Genomic DNA, 19,444 nt, shown 5'->3' with positions numbered 1-19,444 from the left:
AGCACTTAACACATACCATAATTCTTATTATTATTACAGAAATGAAATCTGTCTGAAAAGTTGCACTCGAATAAATGGATTTTCATTGTAAAGATTTGGATAATTTCATTTTAAAATGTTTTTGAGTGAGAGCAGTGTGGCCTAGTGGAAAGAAGACAGCCCTGAGAGTCAGAGGACCTGGGTTCTAATCCCTTATCTGTCAATTGCCTCAGTTCCTCATCTGTAAAATGGGGATTCAATCAGAGTTCTCCCTTCTACTTAGATTATGAACCCTGTTTGCAACAGCGACTGTGACCTGATTAACTTGTATCTCCCCCTCTAGGCTTTAAGATTGTTGGGGGCAGGGAACGCATCTGTGGACTCTGTTACGGTGTACTCTCCCAAGCACTTAGTACAGGTGCTCTGCACACAGAAAGCGCCCAACAAGTACTATTGTTTGAGCTCCCCCACCACTTAGAAGAGTGCTTGGCTCATAATAGACGCTTAACAAATGAAACAATAATAATAACGAACATCTTCTATCACAGACTCCGTCTTCAGTGCTTCATTGGGAAATCAGGGAGAAGATCTCTTTGAAAAAACAAGTTCTCATTCATGTCCAAATATGTAGTTGAAAAGAGTCTTTTTAAAGTTCCAACGGCACGTAATAAATTAGAGAGGTTGGATATTGTGTTTGCACCGTGTTGATACGGATATTTCTGGCTCTTTTTCTAGATGAATGAATTGCGCCTTTAGAACCCTCAGCGATTCAAACCACAGCAGTTGCTTATTAATTTTACATGAGGCTTTTTTTTTTTTAACTCTAACCTCTAAACGTGGCTTCGGGGTGGGTTGTTTGGATGATTAACATGGCAGGTGCTTACCTGGCTGTGTTTTCCTGGAATATTCCAAACAAGGCGTGATGTTTAGTAAATCCTAATGACATCACTCGTAAATTACAGCCGTATTGAGGTGTCTTCTTGGTAATTGTTTCCTTTGCCTTTGTAGTCTAACAAAAAGCAATTTCGAGCCCTTTGCTTTTGCTTCGCCATTGCAAAATGATGCATGAAGATTTATCTCGTTCTTTCTTTAGCTCTTAATAGTAATGATGATGTGGCTTTTTATTAACTGCTTACGAGGTGCCAAGCACTGTACTAAGAGTTGGGATAGAAGCAAGATAATCAGATTACCTCCTGTCCCACTTGGGGCCCACAGCCTTAATCCCCATTGTACAAATGAGGTAACTGAGGCACAGTGAGAGCTGGACTTTTTGATGCAAATGGTTTCTCTCCCTCATTCTAGATCATGCAATCCCTGAACTGTCTCATCCCAGGCTTTAACCATGGGTTTAGTACGTCGCAGTTGCGACGATGGAGCGATGATGATGACGATGACGATGCGACAGAGTAATGAGGTGTTCTGGGCAGCGACAAGTAGTATGGACTACTGGGAAGAACACGGGTCTGGGAGTCAAGGGACTCGGCTTCTAATCCCGGTTCCGCCTCTTGCCTCCTGTGCGACTTTGGGCCGGTCACTTCACTTCTCTGGGCCTCAGTCTTCTCATCTTGTAAAATGGATGCCTCTTTTCCCTCCGATTCAGACTATCAGCCCTGTGTAGGACAGGGACCGGGTCTGGTCCGCTTACACGGTGTGTGCCCCGGCGATTAGTACGGCCCTTCGTACATAGCAAGTGCTTAATAAATATCATAATCGTTATGATTTTTATTTCTAGACAGTGCTCCATTGAAGTCAGTAAGGAGAAAGTCAGGATTTGGGATAAAAAGATGCATCTTCAGGAAAAACAAAAGCAAGATTAGTCCTCAGTGACTAAGGCAGGGCAGTTTTCCTCTTCTCCCACTCCCTTCTGCGTCGCCCCGACTCGCTCCCTTTGCTCTTCCCCCCCCCCCCCCCCCAGCCCCACAACACTTGTGTACAGATCTGCCATTTGATTTATTTACACTGATGTCTGTCTCCCCGCCTTTCGACTGTAAACTCGTCATGGGCAGGGACTGTCACAGTTTATTGCCGTAATGTACTCGCCCATGAGAGACAGGGATTGAGTTTGCCCGATTATCTTGTTTCTTTTGGTGCATAAAGCAGTGCTTAGCAGATTTATTATTATCAGTATATTTTAGTTTGCTATTCTCTGTGAACTGTTGGCGTCTGGGAAGACGTTGGATATAAACCCAAAGCAAAATGCCAGTTTCTTAGTTCTGAACTTCAAAAATGGGCAGATTTCAAAATTGGAAAAGTCAATCGCACTAATATTTACTGAGCAGCCTCTGTGTACACAGAGCTGGGTGTCTGAAAGCGTACCATCGAATAAGAAAACGTCATCCCTGCTTTTGAGAGGTTTACGATTATTACTACTGCTGCTACTGTGGCCTAGTGATAGGGCCGGGCCCTGGGACTAGAAGGTCATGGGTTCTGAGGCCAGCTCGGCCACTTGTCTTCTGTGTGACTACGGGCAAGTCACTTCGCTTCTCTGGGCCTCGGTTGCCTCATTGAGACCGTGAGTCCCATGTGGGACAGGGACCGCGTCGAATCCACTCCAGGACTAGGTACAGTGCCTGGTACGTAGTAAGTGCTTAATAAATGCCACAATTATCGATGCTATTATTACTGCTGTCTTGATGTCTCTGTGCATTACTGCTGTATAAACCAAGAATTTCTGGCCCAGAAAGGATGTCTTCCTTCATAATTTAAGAGTTCCTGGTTGGAGCTGTTAATCCCTAAGTAAGTGATGGAGATTTGCATCTCAATCTACGATCTTCTCCACTTTGGCCCCTCGAGAGATACGCGTTTGCGGTGTAGTTTGTTACAACTGAACGCCGAGCCTTGCGGATCAGTTCTTGGCACACTTTTCCTCCCGAGGATTCTCCTAGAGAGAGGGGGCCGTAATTTCTTGAAATGCCGGTCATTCAGAACGTCTAGCCAGGAAGCTGTAAATGTTAATTCATGTGGACACCAAGTCCTAAAGCTCTCTGCCATTACATCTCTTGCCAAATCCCTGTCATGAAGCCACCATGTGGGTGTGTAAGGAAGCCAGCAAAAAAGCTTAACTGACCTGCTCTATTTCCTCTTCACTCAGGACTTCAGCAGCCGTGTTGCCAACTGGCCGTAATAATGAATTAGTAATTGTGGCATTTTTGGAGTGCTACCTATATAATAATAATAAAGTTGGTATTTATTAAGCGCTTACTATGTGCAGAGCACTGTTTTAAGCGCTGGCGTAGATACAGGGTAATCGGGTTGTCCCACGTGAGGTTCACGGTCTTCATCCCCGTTTTACAGACGAGGGAACTGAGGCCCAGAGAAGTTAAGTGACTTGCCCACAGTCACCCAGCTGGCAAGTGGCAGGGCCGGGATCCGAACCCATGCTAAGAGTAGGGGTAGGTATAGGAGAGTCAGATTCCACGTGGGGCTCAGAGCGTTAAGAAGGAATTAGAACGGATTTTGAATCCCCATTTTGCAGGTGAGGGAACTGAGGCCCAGAGAAGTCAAGTGACTCACCCAAGTCAAGCAGCAAAGTGGTGGAAGTGGGATGAGAATTCAGGTCCTCTCACTTCCAGGCCCATACTCTTTCCAGTAGGCCGTGCTGCTTTCCCTGTAAGTTCACATATCTGTGCCCGCCGGAGGGAATGCCAGCGACTCTTCATTCAGTTATATCTATTGAGCAGTTTCTGCGTAGGGCACTGTATTAAGCGCTTGGGAGAGTACAATGTAACAATAAGCAGACACATTCCCTGCCCACTGAGAAGCAGCATGGTTTAGTGGATAGAGCCCGGGCCTGGGAGTCAGAGACACGGGTTCTGATCCTGGCTCCTCCACTTGTCTGCTGGGAGACCTCGGTCAAGTCACGTAACTTCTCTGTGCCTCAGTTACCTCAACTGTAAATGGAGGATTAAGACTAAGAGTCCCAAGTGGGTCATGAACTGTGTCCAATTTAACTGTATCTACCCCAGGGCTTAGGACAGTGCCTGGCATATAACAAATACTATTAAAAAAACAAACATACCCACTAAAACAGCTATGGCCAGCACCACAGATTCCCCTGCAAGGGTTTCAACGGGAGTGCAGTGGTTGCCAGCTCTTCCTCAATTCATGAACCTGTAAAAATGAATTAATATCGGTCCTTGCTCATAAAGGACCATCGACCCGAAGGCACTCAGCCAGCCAGTTCTCTCCCTGCCGCTTCTCCTCGGTCCTCTCCCGCTACAAACCCAGAAGGTGCACTTTGCTCCTTAATCGAAACGCTGCTAAAATCAGAACTCCTCCGGAAAATCTACCCTGGGCAATCTTTCACTTCCCCATTTTCTCCCTTCTGCATCACCTGTGAACCTGAGTCTGTCCACCTAAACATTTAGGTTCCTCAGCCCCCGCACCCTTAAAGCACATAAATAAAGCAGAGTGGCTTAGTGGGAAAAGCACGGGCTTGGGAGTCAGAGGACGTGGGTTCTAATCTCAGATCCGCCACTTGTCCGCGGCGTGACCTCAGGCAAGCCACTTAACCTCTCTGTGCCTCAGTTACCTCATCTGGAAAATTGGGATTAAGACGGTGAGCCCCACGTGGGACAACGTGATCACCACGTGTGTACCTCAGCGCTTAGAACAGTGCTTGGCACATAGTAAGCGCTTCACAAATACCATAACTATCTTCCCACTTGGTTGCCTCCCCTATGTACTTTATTTTAGTGTCTGTCTCCCCAGCTAGACTGTATGATCCCTGAAGGCAGGGATCGTGTAAACTAACTCAGTTGTACCTTCCCAAGCGCTTAGTACGGTGCTCTGAACCCAGAGTAAGCAGTCAGTACATATTACCGATCGAAAGACGGTAAAATATTGCAGTATCTAGTAATACCGCGGCAGCAGAAGTGAGCTTCAGGGTGCCCCTGCTCCAGTGCTTGTTTGATTTTTTTGTGGAGGGCACAGTTGTGCAGATTTGCCGGCAAAGGGTAATTGTCCTCGGACCTCACCGTCAAGAGGGGAAAGAGCAGGGCACGTGACTCAGTTGTTTTACACCGTTCAGGAGAAGCAGCACGGCCTAGTGGACAGGGCGTGATCCTGGGGGGCAGAGGACCTGAATTCTAATCCCACCTCCACCACTTGTCTGCTGTGTGACCAAGTCACTCAACTTCTCGGTGCCTCGGTGACCTCATCTGCAAAATGGGGACGAAGACCGTGAGCCGCATGCGGGACAGGGACCGTGTCCAACCTGATCAGCTTGTATCTACCCCCCGAATTGAGTGAGGTGGCTGGCAGATAGTAGGCACTGAGCAAATACCTTTCTTCTTTCAGAAAAAAAAGGCTGTAGTGAAGGTTTGGGGAATCATTCCCTCGTCAGAAATCCCACCGTGTATTCAGATAGCTAACGATCATCCAGCGATGGTGGTGACGTCTTTGACAGTGGACGAGCCCCGAAAAGCCGGCGAATAAGTACTCCGGGGCTACCTCATTCACAGCCAAGTTATCCGATGGCTGTCTGACAAATAACTGCCTCACGTAAACACCTTGTCTGCAGCCCACAAAGTTCTTCTCTTCGCTTTCCGCTAATCACCAGGCAGAACATCCCCGCGGGCTCCCGTTTGGTAAACTGCAGAGACTCCAGCACCTGCCGAGTCTCCCGGGAGAGCGAGCTCCAGCGGACCTGGGACTGGCTGCGTCTCCAGAAATAATCCCAGGCAGTCACCATCTGGGGGGGGGGGGGGGCTGAACGGGATTCGTTTCTCTTGCCGAATCAGTGGAGAGACCTGGATGATCCACGGAGAGCCCGGGATGAGGCCGAGGCGTAGAGGGGCTTGCAGATGGAAGTGGAATCTTCGGCTCCATCCGATCAGTTTTTGGCACAGTAAGAGCCCTTCCAGCCAGAGAAGATATTGGGTTGTAGCTGGGCAGGGGAGGACGGCAGAGTGAGGTGGCAAGCGATCGAGATCGCGTGCATGCGTGCGACTCTGTGCGTGTCTTCGTTATACATTGGCGTATTTGACTCTCTAGTAAGGTGGAAATGAAAACTCCGTGAGAAATCGTTATTTAGCAAGAGCAAGGACCCTGTCGGTGTTCACCTGAGATTTCATATAACACGAGAAGGAACATTTTGGGGGATCGTGTCATCCTCTTCGCGGAGCTTTACGTTGTCCCTAGAGAGCGGGGTTACCGACTGGCATGCTTTATAAAATGGATTTGGGGGCAGGCATTTCCTTACCGTTGCTAAATCGAGTTGTGTTTTATAGTCGTTGGGTGCTCTTCTTCATCCTAGGAGATTAGCCTCGCCAAGGGGAGATTTGTCTCGGCGCTGTTTAGGACGTTGAGGGGGAAAAGCACAGTAGGTCGGATAGTTCCTCCATTTCTCGATCATTTGATAGACGGAATAAAGATTATTTCCCTTTTAATCTGTCAGATACAGAACTGACTTTACAGTTAATTAATTTGCAGGTAATGGGCTTTTCAACACGAGAACAAAATATTGGGGCTAGAAATAATATTTAAGAATCTTTTTTTACAAATAGATGTCACAGAACACGCACTCCAACCTAAGAACCTAAGATACCGTTTCTTAATTCTCCGAATGTGGTCAAAAGGACAAATCTGAAAATCTATCCAACAGGCTTTCGAAGAGGTGATCACAAATTATTAATATTCAGTGATATTCACTGACCGCTTACTTTGTGCAGAGCGTCGTACTAAGCGCTTGGAAAAGTACAACAGAGTTGATAGATACATTCCCTGCCCATAATGAGCTTACAGTCTAGACAGGAAGACAGATAGTAAATCAAGAAATTGTGGATATATACATAAGTGCTGTGGAGCCGAGGAAGAAGTGAGTAAGGGGTGCAAATTCAAGCGCGAGGACTTTGTGGACGGGGGTTGGAGAAGAGGAAAGGAGGACTTAGGCTGGGAAGGCCTCTAGGAGGAAATGCGCCTTCAAAAATGCCTTGAAGGTGGGGAGCGTGATCGTCTGTCGGATATGAAGAGGGAGGGCTTTCCGACCCAAAGGCGTGGCGTGGGCGAGGGTTTGGCGACAAGATAGATGAGATCGAGGTACAGTGAGCAGTTGGCATTAGAGGAAAAAAGTGTGTGGGATGGATTGTGGTAGGGATTGTTTTTAATTAGCGCCTTATATTCAGTTCCAATAAGTCGACGCTTCTCAGACCTTTTTTCCAGTTCATTTGACCCTGTCATTCTCTGCTTGTCAATCAATCAACCCATCAATCGATGGCGCTTATTCTGTGCAGAGCGCTCTAGTAAGTAAGGGGAAGCAGCGCGGCTCAGTGGAAGAAGCCTGGGCTTCGGAGTCCGAGGTCACGGGTTCGACTCCCGGCTCTGCCACTTGTCAGCTGGGTGACTGTGGGCGAGTCACTTAACTTCTCTGTGCCTCAGTTCCCTCATCTGTAAAACGGGGATTGACTGTGAGCCTCACGTGGGACGACCTGATGACCCTGTATCTCCCCCAGCGCTTAGAACGGTGCTCTGCACCTAGTAAGCGCTTAACAAATGCCAACGTTATTAGTAAGCGCCTGCGAGAATATGATACAATACGGTTGTTAAATGCAGTGGGAAAGCGGCTGAGTAGAAGGTTGTGTATCCAAGTCCTGTGGGGCTGGTGAGTAGCAAAGTGCTTAAGGGCAACAGTCAGTCCATCAGTGGTATTTATTAAACACTTTCTATGCGCAGAGCACTGTACTAAGCGCTTGGAAGAGTACAAGACAACAGAATTAATGGGGACATTCCCCGCCGCCGCCGAGTTTCCGGTCGAGGGTACAATCTACAGTCCTAAGTGCAGAGACGACGCGGATTCGAGGATGAGAAGGGCGAGAAAATGAGGGCTTAGTCAGGGAAGGCTTCTTGGAGAAGGTGTGATCCTAGCACGGCTTCGCAGGTGGGAAGACTGGAGGTCTGTCGGATGCGAAGGGAGAAGGAATTCCAGGCCAGAGGGAGGATGTTGGGCGATGGTGTCGACAGCGGGACAGACAAGACTGAGGTCCGGTGAGCAGGTTGATGCTAGAGGAGTCAAGGGTGTGGGCTGGGTCGTAATAGGAAATCGGCGAAGCGAAATAGGAGGGGGTGGACTGAGCGGGTGCTTTAAAACGGAAAGTAAGTAGTTTTTGTTTTCCCGGGGAGATGGAAGGGAAACCACTTGAGCTTTTCGTGGACAAGGGACAGGGAGGCAAGGAGACGAGCGAGGAGGCTGATAAAGTAGTTGAGGCAGGATATGATAAGTGCTTGGACCAGCGCGGCAACAGTTTGGGTGGAGAGGATGGAGTTCTCCTGTTGAGTGACAGAGAGGAAAGCGTAGACAGAAGTTAGGTTGCTAGATATCATTTCCGTCCCATAGAGCAGAGGGCGTGGGTAGTTTGCGAGTCAAATGGACCCGTCCGGTACTTTCGGACATATTTTATGTATCCTATTCCTTGAGGATTAACTTTCTTTTTTAATGGTACTTGTAAAGTTCTTCTTGTGTGCTGGGCACTACCCATAAATGCACATCTCCTTTTCCTACTTCCACCTGTCATTTATTTTAGCGTCCGTCTCCCCAGCATGGCTTGGCGGATAGAGCGCGGGCCTGGGAGTCCGAAGGACTTGGGTTCTAATCCCGGCTCTGCCACGTGTTTGCTGTGTAACCTTGGGTAGGTCACTTAACTTCTCTGTGCCTCACTTACCTCATCTGTAAAATGGGGATTAAGAGTGTGAGCCCCACGTGGGGCAGAGACCGCGTCCAACTTGATCTCTACCCAAGCGTCTCTACCCCAGCGCTTAGAACAGCGCTCGGCACAGAGTGAGCGCTTAACAAATGCCATTATCATCATCATTATTAATTCTAGTAATTTTGTGGTACTCTTCCAAGCACTCACCACAGTAATTGTCACACAGCAGGCTCCCAATAGATAGATTGACTGGTGACTCCCAGATCTCTTTCTAATCCTGCCTTTTTATCCTCTCTGCAATCTCACTTTTCTTCTAGCCTCACGTACGTACCCTGCTAGTACCATGATGTCAGATACCCTAGCGTAATGTCAGAATGCTCAAAGCTGAACTCCTCATCCTCCCTCCTAAACCTTCGCTCCCACCTATCTTTCCCGTCGCGGCGGACGGCACCACCATCCTCCGCGTCAGAGAGGCCTGACAGCGTAATCTTAATATCATCCCTGCCGCTTCGGAGTTTTCGAATTATCACCGTTATTAAATCCTTATCAGTCTTCCCTCCGCAGTATTTCCACATCCTTCCCTTCCTCTGCATCCAGATGGAAACTGCTCTGGTCTAAGCGCTCATCGTAGCCCAGTGATCGTGTCAACCTCCTCACTGGTCCCCCTGGCTTCAGTCTCTCCTCTCCCAGTAGTTCTTCACTCTGATGACCGCGTTTTCTTTCTAAACCATCATTCTCCACACCCCTTCTCCCTCCTCCAAAACCTCAGACGGCAAAAGAAGCTCCTGACCGTTGACCTTGAAGCATCCCATCGGCTCCTTCCCGTCCCCTATCCTCTCTCTACCTGCTACACCCCAGCCGGCATTCTCCATTCTTCCCCTGTGGTCTGCCACTTGCCTGCTCGGTATCTTTAACTTCCCAGGGCCTTAGTTTCCTCATCTGTTAAATGGGGATTAAATTCCTGTTCTCCTTCCTATTTAGTCTGTGAGCCCCACTATCTCGTACGTTGCTTAGTAGAGTGCTCGGCACTTAGTGGGTGCTTCACAAAAACCACTTTTAATATTACTATTATCATGATTGTTATTTTATTAACCTGCTCTAGTGCCTAGTTTTCAACTATCCTTCCTATGATGCCTGGCTCACAAGCTTCCCTCTCTCTGGAATTCCCTCCCACTTCATCGATTCCACCTCTATTCCTTTTTAAGGGCTGGATTGGTGGAGGGCTCCCCTGGACTCTCATTCTAAGTGGTCTATTAAGGTGGCCCCTGCCTCATAAAACATTCGGGGCGCCTATCTCCCGTTCTGTGCATCCCTCCACGGGCTACCAAACAGCCACCAAAACTACCGAAGCTACCCAGACTAAGGTTTTCAAGAAGTCTCTCATTGCTGCGGGGATCCTAGGTTAGCAAATTACAAACCCATCGGGTACCTGTCGCGGCTGATGACTTGGGAATGGTCTGCGCAGAGTGGGCGGCTAACGCCCTAGTCGGAGCAAAAGGCAACTTCAGTATTTCAGGCCAAGGCAAATGAAAAGCGGAACGGTTTGGGTCGAATTCTTCGTGACCTCTTCTAGATAATCGCTGCGATTTCTTTTCTCCCGCTAGCGGGGTAGATCAACGCAGCAGTCGAATGGGTGTTGTCGTCCCCTGGTTCGCGTCGATCCTACTTTCTTGGAAGGTAACTTTCCCCAAACCGGAAGACATCAGCTCTCATCCTCCGGGCGCCTCTGCGTAGCCAGTTGCTCCCAGACCGTGAAACTGTCACCCGAGTTGCAAGTCTCCGTTGGCTCAGCCCCTCGGGAATTGAGGCCTCGGGCAAACACCCCGACCTCTACGCTCCTGGCGACGCTGCTGCCGGGAAGGGCGATAGATTCAAAACTACTTTTCCCCCGGGGGAGCAGGTGCGGCGCAAGATAAACAGTACTGAGGAGCGAGAAGTAATTGGGTCATTCGGTTTGATAATGCAGGATCTGATGGTTCCTTTTTTGATTGAAAAGGAAATAGTGAAATCAGTCGCTCGCTCAATCAGTGGCATGTATTGAGCGCTTACTGTGCGTAGAGCACTGTACTAAACGCTTGCGACTGTACGGTACGCTAGAGTCGGTAGACGTGTTCCTCTCGCGTCCAGGGACACTGTTTTAATAGCGGTGCTAAAAACCCTACGAGTTTTGAGTGCAGAGAAATGAGATTGAAAGCTCCTTGTGGGCAGAGAAATCATCTGATTCTTCTGTTGTTAGAGTTTCCCACGTTCTTAGTACGTGGCGCTCAGTAGGCCCTAAATGAATACGATTACTAATAATTCTGGTATTTTTAAGTGCTTTCCGCGTGCCGGGCACCGCAGACGGCGACGGGGCCTTCCGGGAGAGACGCGTCCGTGGCGTCGCTATGGGTCGAGGGCGACTCGACGGCATAAGGCAAGACAGACCGAGGCACAGGGAAGTGACGTGATTCGTCCAAGGTCACACAGCAGACCAGGAGCAGAGCGGCATTAGAACCCAGATCCTCCGGACTCCCAAGCCAGTGATCTTTCTACTAGTCCAAGCGGCTTCTCACTGATCCACCGGGGTGTGTGCACCTTAAGCGCTTGATATTCAGATATTTACCCTACCCTCCGCCCCCTGGCATTATGTATTTAGAATTAGACCCTCCCATTTCCCCTCTCTGTAATTTACCCCTCTGGACTGAAAACCCTTTGTGGGCAGGGATCTGCCAACTCTGTTATATTGTGCTCTCCCAAGTATTCATTCATTCAACCCCATTTATTGAGTGCTTACTGTGTGCAGAGCACTGTACTAAACACTTGGGAGGGTACTATACAACAATAAACGGGCACAGTCCCTGCTCACAGTGAGCTTACGGTCTAGCCGGGGGGAGACAGACATGAACAGAAATAAATAAGTTGCACATATGTACGTAAGTGTACGGAGAAGTAGCGTGGCTCAGGGGAAAGAGCACGGGCTAGGGAGTCAGAGATCATGGGTTCAAATCCCAGCTCTGCCACTTGTCATCTGTGTGACTGTGGGCAAGTCACTTCCCTTCTCTGTGCCTCGGTGACCTCGGCTGTAAAATGGGGATTAACTGTGAGCCTCACGTGGGGCAGTTAGAACAGTGCTCGGCACATAGTAAGCGCTTAACTAATGCCGGCGTTATTATTATCGTCAGCTGTGTGGCTTTGGGCAAGTCACTCGACTGCTCTGTGCCTCAGGGACCTCATCTGCAAAATGGGGATTAAGACTGTGAGCCCCACGTGGGACATCCTGATCACCTTCTATCCCCCCAGCGCTTAGAACAGTGCTTTGCACTTAGTAAGCGCTTAACAAATGCCAACGTTATTACTATAAGTGCTGTGGGGCTCGTAGGGGGGAGAGAAAAAAGGGAGCCAGTCAGGGTGACGCGGAAACGAGTGGGAGAAGAGGAAAGGGGAGTTTAGTCTTGGAAGAGATGTGCCTTCAATAAGGTCTTGAAGAGGGGGGCAATAATTGCCGGATTTGAGGAGGGAGAGCGTTCCAGGCCAGAGGCAGGACGGGGGAGAGGGGGTTGGCATCAAAATAGGTGAGATTAAGGCCCAGTGAGGAGGTCAGCACTACGGGAGTGAAGTGCGCGGGCTGAGTTGTAGTAGGAGAGTAGCAAAATGAGGTAGGAGGGGGCAAAGTGATTGACTGCTTTAAATAATAATCATTTTGGTATTCGTTAAGCACTTACTACGTGCAGAGCACCGTTCTAAGCGCTGGGGTAGACCCGGGGTGATCAGGTCGTCCCACGTGAGGCTCACAGTTAATCCCCATTTGACAGATGAGGTCACTGAGGCACAGAGAAGTGAAGTGACTTGCCTACAGTCACACAGCTGACAAGGGGCAGAGCTGGGATCCGAACTCGTGACCTCTGGCTCCCAAGCCCGTGCTCTTTCCGCTAAGCGTAATGGTGAGGAGTTTTAGTTTCACGCGGAGGCAGATGGGCAGCGACTGGAGTCTCTCGAAGGGTGGGGAAACACCGTCCGAACGTTTTCGAAGGAAAATGATCCGGGCAACAGAGCGAAGTGTGGACTGGAGTGGGGAGAGGCAGGAGGCCTGGAGGTCAGCAAGAGGGCTGAGGCAGGAATTTTTTTTTAATGCAGGATTTTGGCGATGTTGCGAAGGTGGGACCGACAGGACCTAGTGGTGGATTGAATATGTGGGTTGAATGAGAGAGAGAAGTCAAGGCTAACGCCAAGGTTACGGGCTTGTGAGACGGGAAGGATGGCGGTTCGGTCCACGGGGATGAGAACGTGAGGGGGAAGACAAGGAGATAAGGAGAAGATAAAGCAGCGTGCCTAGTGGCTAGAGCACAGGCCTGGGAGTTAGAAGGTCATGGGTTCTAATCCTGGCCCCGCCACTTGTCTGCTGTGTGACCTTGAGCAAGTCACTTCACTTCTCTGTGCCTGAGTTCCCTCATCTGTAAAAATCCCTCTGTGGACAGGGACCGTGTCCAACCAGATTATCTTGTATCTACCCCGGCGCTTAGAACGGGGCCCGGCACCTGGGAAGTGCCTAACAAATGCCACAGTTATTATGATTTTTACTAGTAGTAGTAATAATCATGAGCAACAAGAGCTAGTTTAGAGAAATAGCGTATTCAACTAGGGAGTCGAACCCTCGGTCTCCCCCCAGTTCGTTCACACGTAGAGTGGACTAAACTCCTTAGATTCCCTGAAACATCCCTGCTAAAACAGCTCGCCGGATGAGTTGAAGCGACACATTTCCAAGAGTTTTGTGAGCCGAGGCCATTTAAACATTCATCTGAACTCAAGGGTGTAATCAAGGGACACTGTTCTTCCATTTCTTCCTCCAGGTCCCCTCTGCCTTTCACTGGCATCAGATCTCTCGCTTTTCAAGGCTGGGGAAAAGAGGCCAGAGAACTGTGAGGTTCTTTGCCCGCTGGGCTCAGTCCCCGCGGCCCTGATCGGTAAATTTCCCGGACTGGACAGTCTACTCAAATGCATTTAGCATTTCCTGAAAGGGAAATTGAATTTGAATAGATCTGCACCCGATTTCCTTTCGTCTGGATTATTAGACGTTCTTCTGAGAAAAGGCGGCACCCATTCAATGGCTGGAGCCATCGAGCCTGCTTTTATTAGATCATTAGATCTATGCCCCAGCCTAGGACATTTTGTGCCAGCTGAAGTTGTTTTGGCCGAAAACCTGGGTGGACACGAGGCTGTGTCTGTTTAGCCGGGAAGCCGGAGCGATGGACCTAGAACGAGCCTGGGCGTTTGAGGTTCTCGAAACAATGAAACAACTTTCCTAGGGAATGCACGGACCATCTGACGTATTTTCGTAGGACTAAATGCTAAGAAATTCGAGGAATTGCCTAAAACAAGGTGGTTCCCCCCTCTGACACGACCGATCCCCACGGCGAGAAACTCTGATTTAGGGTGAGACTTTTCCTCCTTCTAACTGCTTCCTCCCTGAACGGGCAGGCAGCTCCTGCAAATCAAAACGGGTGGATTCTAGGGATTCTGAGTTCACACGAAATGCCCTGAAAGACAGTTGACATCTTTCGCTCGTGGCTCATTTGCGACTCGCTGAGAAACGCCGAAATAGACTTCCGCATCCTCCTGGGATGGTGGGTTTCGGGGGTCGGGAGCCGGTCAAGAGCCAGACATGCCAAGCACGAGACTCACTGAGGTTTTCTTCTTTTTCCTTTTCTCCAGACGCTGCAAATGGACGTCAACAAGCTGAATAGAACCTTACTGCAGCTATTTCGCCGGGGGGTGGCTTCTTCCCTAGGCATCCAACCTCAGCAGGTTCACATCAACCGCCTCATCGTAAGTGGGTCGGATCTCTCTGTCTGGATGAAACACCGCCTCCGTACTGGTCGCGATAGTAGGAGCACTTATTGAGCGCCCGGTCGGTGCAGTATTGGGTACCTGGGAGATACAAAATATCAGCCAGCCACCCGTATTTATTGAGCACTTACCGTGTGCTCGGCACCGTCCTAGGCGCTTGGAAGGATACAGCATGGTGTGGTGGCTAGAGCGCTTGCCTGGGAGTCGGAAGGTCATGGGTTCTGATCCTGACTCCGCCCCTCGTCTGCTGTGTGACCTTGGGGAAGCCACTTCACTTCTCTGAACCTCAGTTATCTCATTTGCAAAATGGCGATTCCCACGGGGGACAAGGACGGTGTCCAACCCGAATTTTTTGTGCTTAGTGGAGTGGCTGGCACGTAGTAAGCGCTTAACAAATACCATGATTAATAGTATCATTACCAGTATTACAGTAGAAAAGATCAGAATAAAGAGTAAAGGGCTAGAAGCTCGTTGTGGGCACGGAACAAGTCTACCAAGTCTGTTACGTTGTACTCTCCCAAGCACTTAGTACAGCGCTCCGCACACAGTAAGCGCTCAGTAAACAGCCCCGATTGATCGAAATGACCCATTCCTTGTACACGGGGACGTTATACCGTGCTAGGGAGAACCAACGTAAGAGCGTTTACGGCCAGAATGGTCAGAATAAATGATTGAGTGTATGCACACGCGAACCGAGGAGGGTGTAAATATGTTTTTGTTCATTCAGGCGTATCTATTGAGTGCTTACTGTATGCGGAGCACCGTATTAGGATATTTTGGGGGTCGTTGTTGTTCATTACGGTACTTATTAAGCCCTTACTACTCGACAAGATAGATACGAGATAATTAGGTTCCAAATGGTCCCTGTCCCACGTGCGGTCATCACGGTCTATTTTGGAGGGAGACGGATTTGGTCCCCATTTTATAGACGAGGTAACTGAGGCACAGAGAATTTAAATGACTTGCCCGAGATCACATGGCAGACGAGTGGTTGAAGCCGGATTAGAATTCAGGTCCTCTGACCCCCGGGTCCGTGCTCTTTCCACTAATAATAAGAATGTCGGTATTTGTCAAGCGCTTACTAGGTGCAGAGCACTGTTCTAAGCGCCGGGGTAGACGCGGGGGAATCCGGTTGGCCCCACGTGGGGCTCACGGTCTTAATCCCCATTTTACAGAGGAGGGAACTGAGGCCCAGAGAAGTGAAGTGACCCGCCCACAGTCACACAGCTGACAGGTGGCAGAGCTGGAATTCGAACTCATGACCCCCGACTCCCAAGCCCGGGCTCTTTCCACTGAGCCACGCTGCTTCCCTAGGCCACACTGTTTCCCAGGGGACTGCCGATGGGTAGATTTCCAGGGACCGATAGCCGTTTTGTTGGTTATCTCCTTGGTCCCATTTCCCTTGCACCCACCACTGGGCTCTTTCACTGCTCATTCCCAACCTACAGAAGGGGACACAAAGAAAGCAGGTTAAACTGAAAACAGTAACCGATGAATAATAATAATAATGATGATGATGATGATTATGGTATTTATGAAGCGCTTACTAGGTGCAGAACACTGTTCTAAGCACTGGGGTAGATACAGGGTCATCAGGCTGTCCCCCGTGGGGCTCACCTTTTTGACAGATGAGGTAACTGAGGCTCAGAGAATAATAATAATGTTGGTATTGGTTAAGCGCTTACTAGGTGCAGGGCACCGTTCGAAGCGCCGGGGGAGATGCAGGGTCATCGGGTTGTCCCACGGGAGGCTCACAGTTACTCCCCATTTTCCAGATGAGGTCACTGAGGCCCAGAGAAGTGAAGTGACTTGCCCACGGTCACCCAGCTGACAAGTGGCAGAGGCGGGATTGGAACCCACGACCTCTGACCCCCAAGGCCGGGCTCTTTCCACTGAACCGCGCTGCTTCTAGTGACCGGTGGAGCCTCCTACCAGCCCACACGTCAATATTATTATCATTATGGTATTTGTTAAGAGCTTACTATATGTCAAGCACCGTTCTAAGCGCTGGGGTAGATACAAGTTAATCCGGTCGGACAGTCTCCGGTCCCACACGGGCTCACAGCTTCCCTGTCTCCCTCCCTCTGGGAAGCTGATTTGGTGACAGGAAACCCGACCCTTTACGGTGGGATACACTTTCTGGACAATCCGTTCAAGCGAATTTAATTCGCGGGCTTGAGCTTTCCGACGGTCTCCGACGCTCCGCAAACCTAGAGCGGGTGACAGCTTCAGCAGAGTGTTTCCGCTGTTGCTGCCGCGGCGTTATCCTGCCCCGGCCCCGGCCGTCCATCTCGCGTCGCCTGCGATAGACCACCGTAATGATAGCGACGGTGTTTCCGAAGCGGTTCCTTTGCGCCGGGCACCGTACGAAGCGCCGGGGCGGATGCGAGCCAGTCGGGTTGGACACAGTCTCCGTCTCAGGTGGGGCTCAGGGTCTCCCTCCCCATTTCACAAATGAGGTGACCGAGGCCCAGAGAAGTGAAGCGGCTTGCTCAAGGTCACGCAGCAGACGAGCGGCGGAGCCGGGATTAGAACCCGGGACCCTCCGACGCCCGGGCCCGGGCTTCGCACCACGGCGGGGACCGGCCGGGGAGCGTGGACGGTTCGTAGCGAATCAGCGCCACTGGCGAAACAACTCGACCGCGTGCTAGACCAGCCCCTTCTCCTACCCCCAACGTCCCGTTAGTGACTCGATCGTAGTGCTTGTTAAGCACTCACTCGGTGCCAAGCGCTGTTCTAAGCGCTGGGATAGATACAGTTTAATCCAATCAGACACAATCCCCGTCCCCCACGGGACTCACAGTCTAAAAAAAGAGGAAGAACAGGGATCGAAACCCCATTTTATAGTTGAGGAAGGACAGATGGGCCTCGGTCTTTGGATCTGAGTCACTGCCGCTCTCCACGTTCTCACTCGTGGGACAGTAATGATAGCGTTGGTATCTGTTAAGCGCTTACTATGTGCCGAGCACCGTTCTGAGCGCTGGGGGAGATATCGGGTCATCAGGTCGTCCCGCTTTGGGCTCACGGTCTTCATCCCCATTTTACAGATGAGGTAACTGAGGCACCGAGGAGTCAAGCGACTTGCCCCAAAGGCACACAGCTGACAGGTGGCGGAGCCGGGATTAGAACCCACGACCTCTGACTCCTAAATCCATTCTCTTTCCGCTGAGCCACGCTGCTTCTCATAAAGTGGGATCCGTGTCTTCGTTGGTTCCTTCCGTTGTGCTTATGGAAAGCTTACACCGTGCGGAGCGCCGTGTCCTAAGCGCTTGGGAGAGTACAATCCAGCCATCAAGAGAGACGCTCCCCGCCCGCGATGCCGTGATACCTGTGGGCGAGGCACACGTCGGCCCTCTCTGTTGTCTCAGGCTCTCCCGTGCTCTGCGCATAGTAAGCGCGCAGTAAATACCATTGATCGTTTGATTGGTTACAGGGAAACCCAAGGCTGGAACCCAGGTCGTCTCCTGATTCAGATCAGTACTCTCAACACATATATAAATATATTATGAATGTGTAATTATAAATATATACAGATAATTGTATTGTTTGTGATCATAATGCTTATATAATAATATCTAATAACGTATATATGGTATAAATCTATACAGAATTGTATGGGGGTTGTTTATAATAATTATAAAAATAATTACATCATAATTTATAGTGCAGTTATAAATGTATTATAAGTATAATTCGAAATGTATATAAAATAATGATATGCGTATTGTTTATAATAATCATAAATACATGTTTATAATATATTTATAACTGTGTGCATATATGATGATAATTATGATCTTTGTTAAGCACTTACCACGTGCTGAGCACTGTTCTGAGCGCTGGGGTAGATGCAGGTTAATCAGATTGTCCCGCATGGGGCTCACATCTCCCCCGACTAGACCGTAAGCCCGTCAGAGGGCAGGGGCCGTCTCTATCCGTTACCGATTTGTCCATTCCGAGCGCTTGGCACAGTGCTCTGCGCAGAGTAAGCGCCCGCTCAATGCTATTGAATGAATTGAATGAATGAATAATCCCACTTTTACAGATGAGGTAACAGGCACAGAGAAGTGAAGTGACTTGCCCAAGGTCACCCAGCAGGCAAGTGGTGGAGTCGGGTCATGTATACATAATTATGTAGTCATTCGATCGTATTCACTGAGCGCTTCCTGTGTGCCGAGCGCTGTACCGAGCACTTGGAACGTACAATTCGGGCAACACGTAGTGCAGATATGGCGTCCACGGATAGGTACTTCCCAATTCATCGTATTTATTGAGCACCTACTGTGTGCAGAGCACCGTGGTGAGTGCTTGTCTCGTCTTCTGCCGCCGAGTCGTCTCCGACCCGTAGCCGACTCCGTGGACGCGTCTCTCCCAGAAGGCCCCGCCTCCGCGTGCAGTTGTTCTGGTAGTGGATCCGTAGCGTTCTCTGGGTAAAAATACGGAGAGCTGGGTGGCTTGATCCCTGCCCACAAGGAGGGAAGCACCGTGGCTTAGTTGGAAAGACCCATGGGCTTGGGAGTCAGAGGTCCTGGGTTCTAATCCTGGTCCGCCACTTGTCAGCTGTGTGACTCTTGGGCAAGTCACTTCACTTCTCTGGGTCTCAGTTACCTCATTTGTAAAACGGGGATGAAGACTGTGAGCCCCCTCCTGGGACAACCTGATTCACTGATTCAGTAGTATTTACTGAGCGCTTACTATGTGCCGAGCACTGTGCCGAGCGCCTGGAATGGACAGTTCGGCAACAGAGAGAGACCATCCCTGCCCGATGACGGGCTCACGGTCTAATCGGGGGAGACAGACGGACAAAAACAAGACAACGTAATCACGATTAATAGAATCGAGGGGATGGACGCCTCATTAACGGAATAAATAGGGGAATAAAATATATACTAACGAGCACAGTGCTGCACACTGGGGTAGATACGAGGTAATGAAGTCGTCCCACGTGGGGCTCACGGTCTTGATCCCCGTTTTACAGATGCGGGAACTGAGGCCCAGAG

The 19,444-nt window shown here is 49.7% G+C and overlaps 1 protein-coding gene across 3 annotated transcripts in view; it reads left to right on the top strand.

The window, feature by feature from the left end:
* PTPRR (protein tyrosine phosphatase receptor type R) overlaps window positions 1–19,444 on the top strand; it is a 193,879-nt gene that overhangs the window by 70,381 nt on the left and 104,054 nt on the right. For 2 of the 3 annotated variants that reach the window (XM_007666312.3, XM_007666311.3), the window contains exon 3: window positions 14,310–14,423. In XM_007666312.3, the coding sequence (XP_007664502.1) occupies window positions 14,310–14,423 (114 nt within the window). Of the gene's footprint in view, window positions 1–5,808; window positions 5,828–14,309; window positions 14,424–19,444 lie in introns of those variants that run through there. The other variant, XM_007666313.3, reaches the window with a different exon arrangement.

The sequence above is a fragment of the Ornithorhynchus anatinus genome, chromosome 14 (genome assembly GCF_004115215.2).
Source record: "Ornithorhynchus anatinus isolate Pmale09 chromosome 14, mOrnAna1.pri.v4, whole genome shotgun sequence".
NCBI classification, from domain to species: Eukaryota; Metazoa; Chordata; class Mammalia; order Monotremata; family Ornithorhynchidae; genus Ornithorhynchus; species Ornithorhynchus anatinus.
This window is presented reverse-complemented; position numbering and strand designations above follow the sequence as displayed.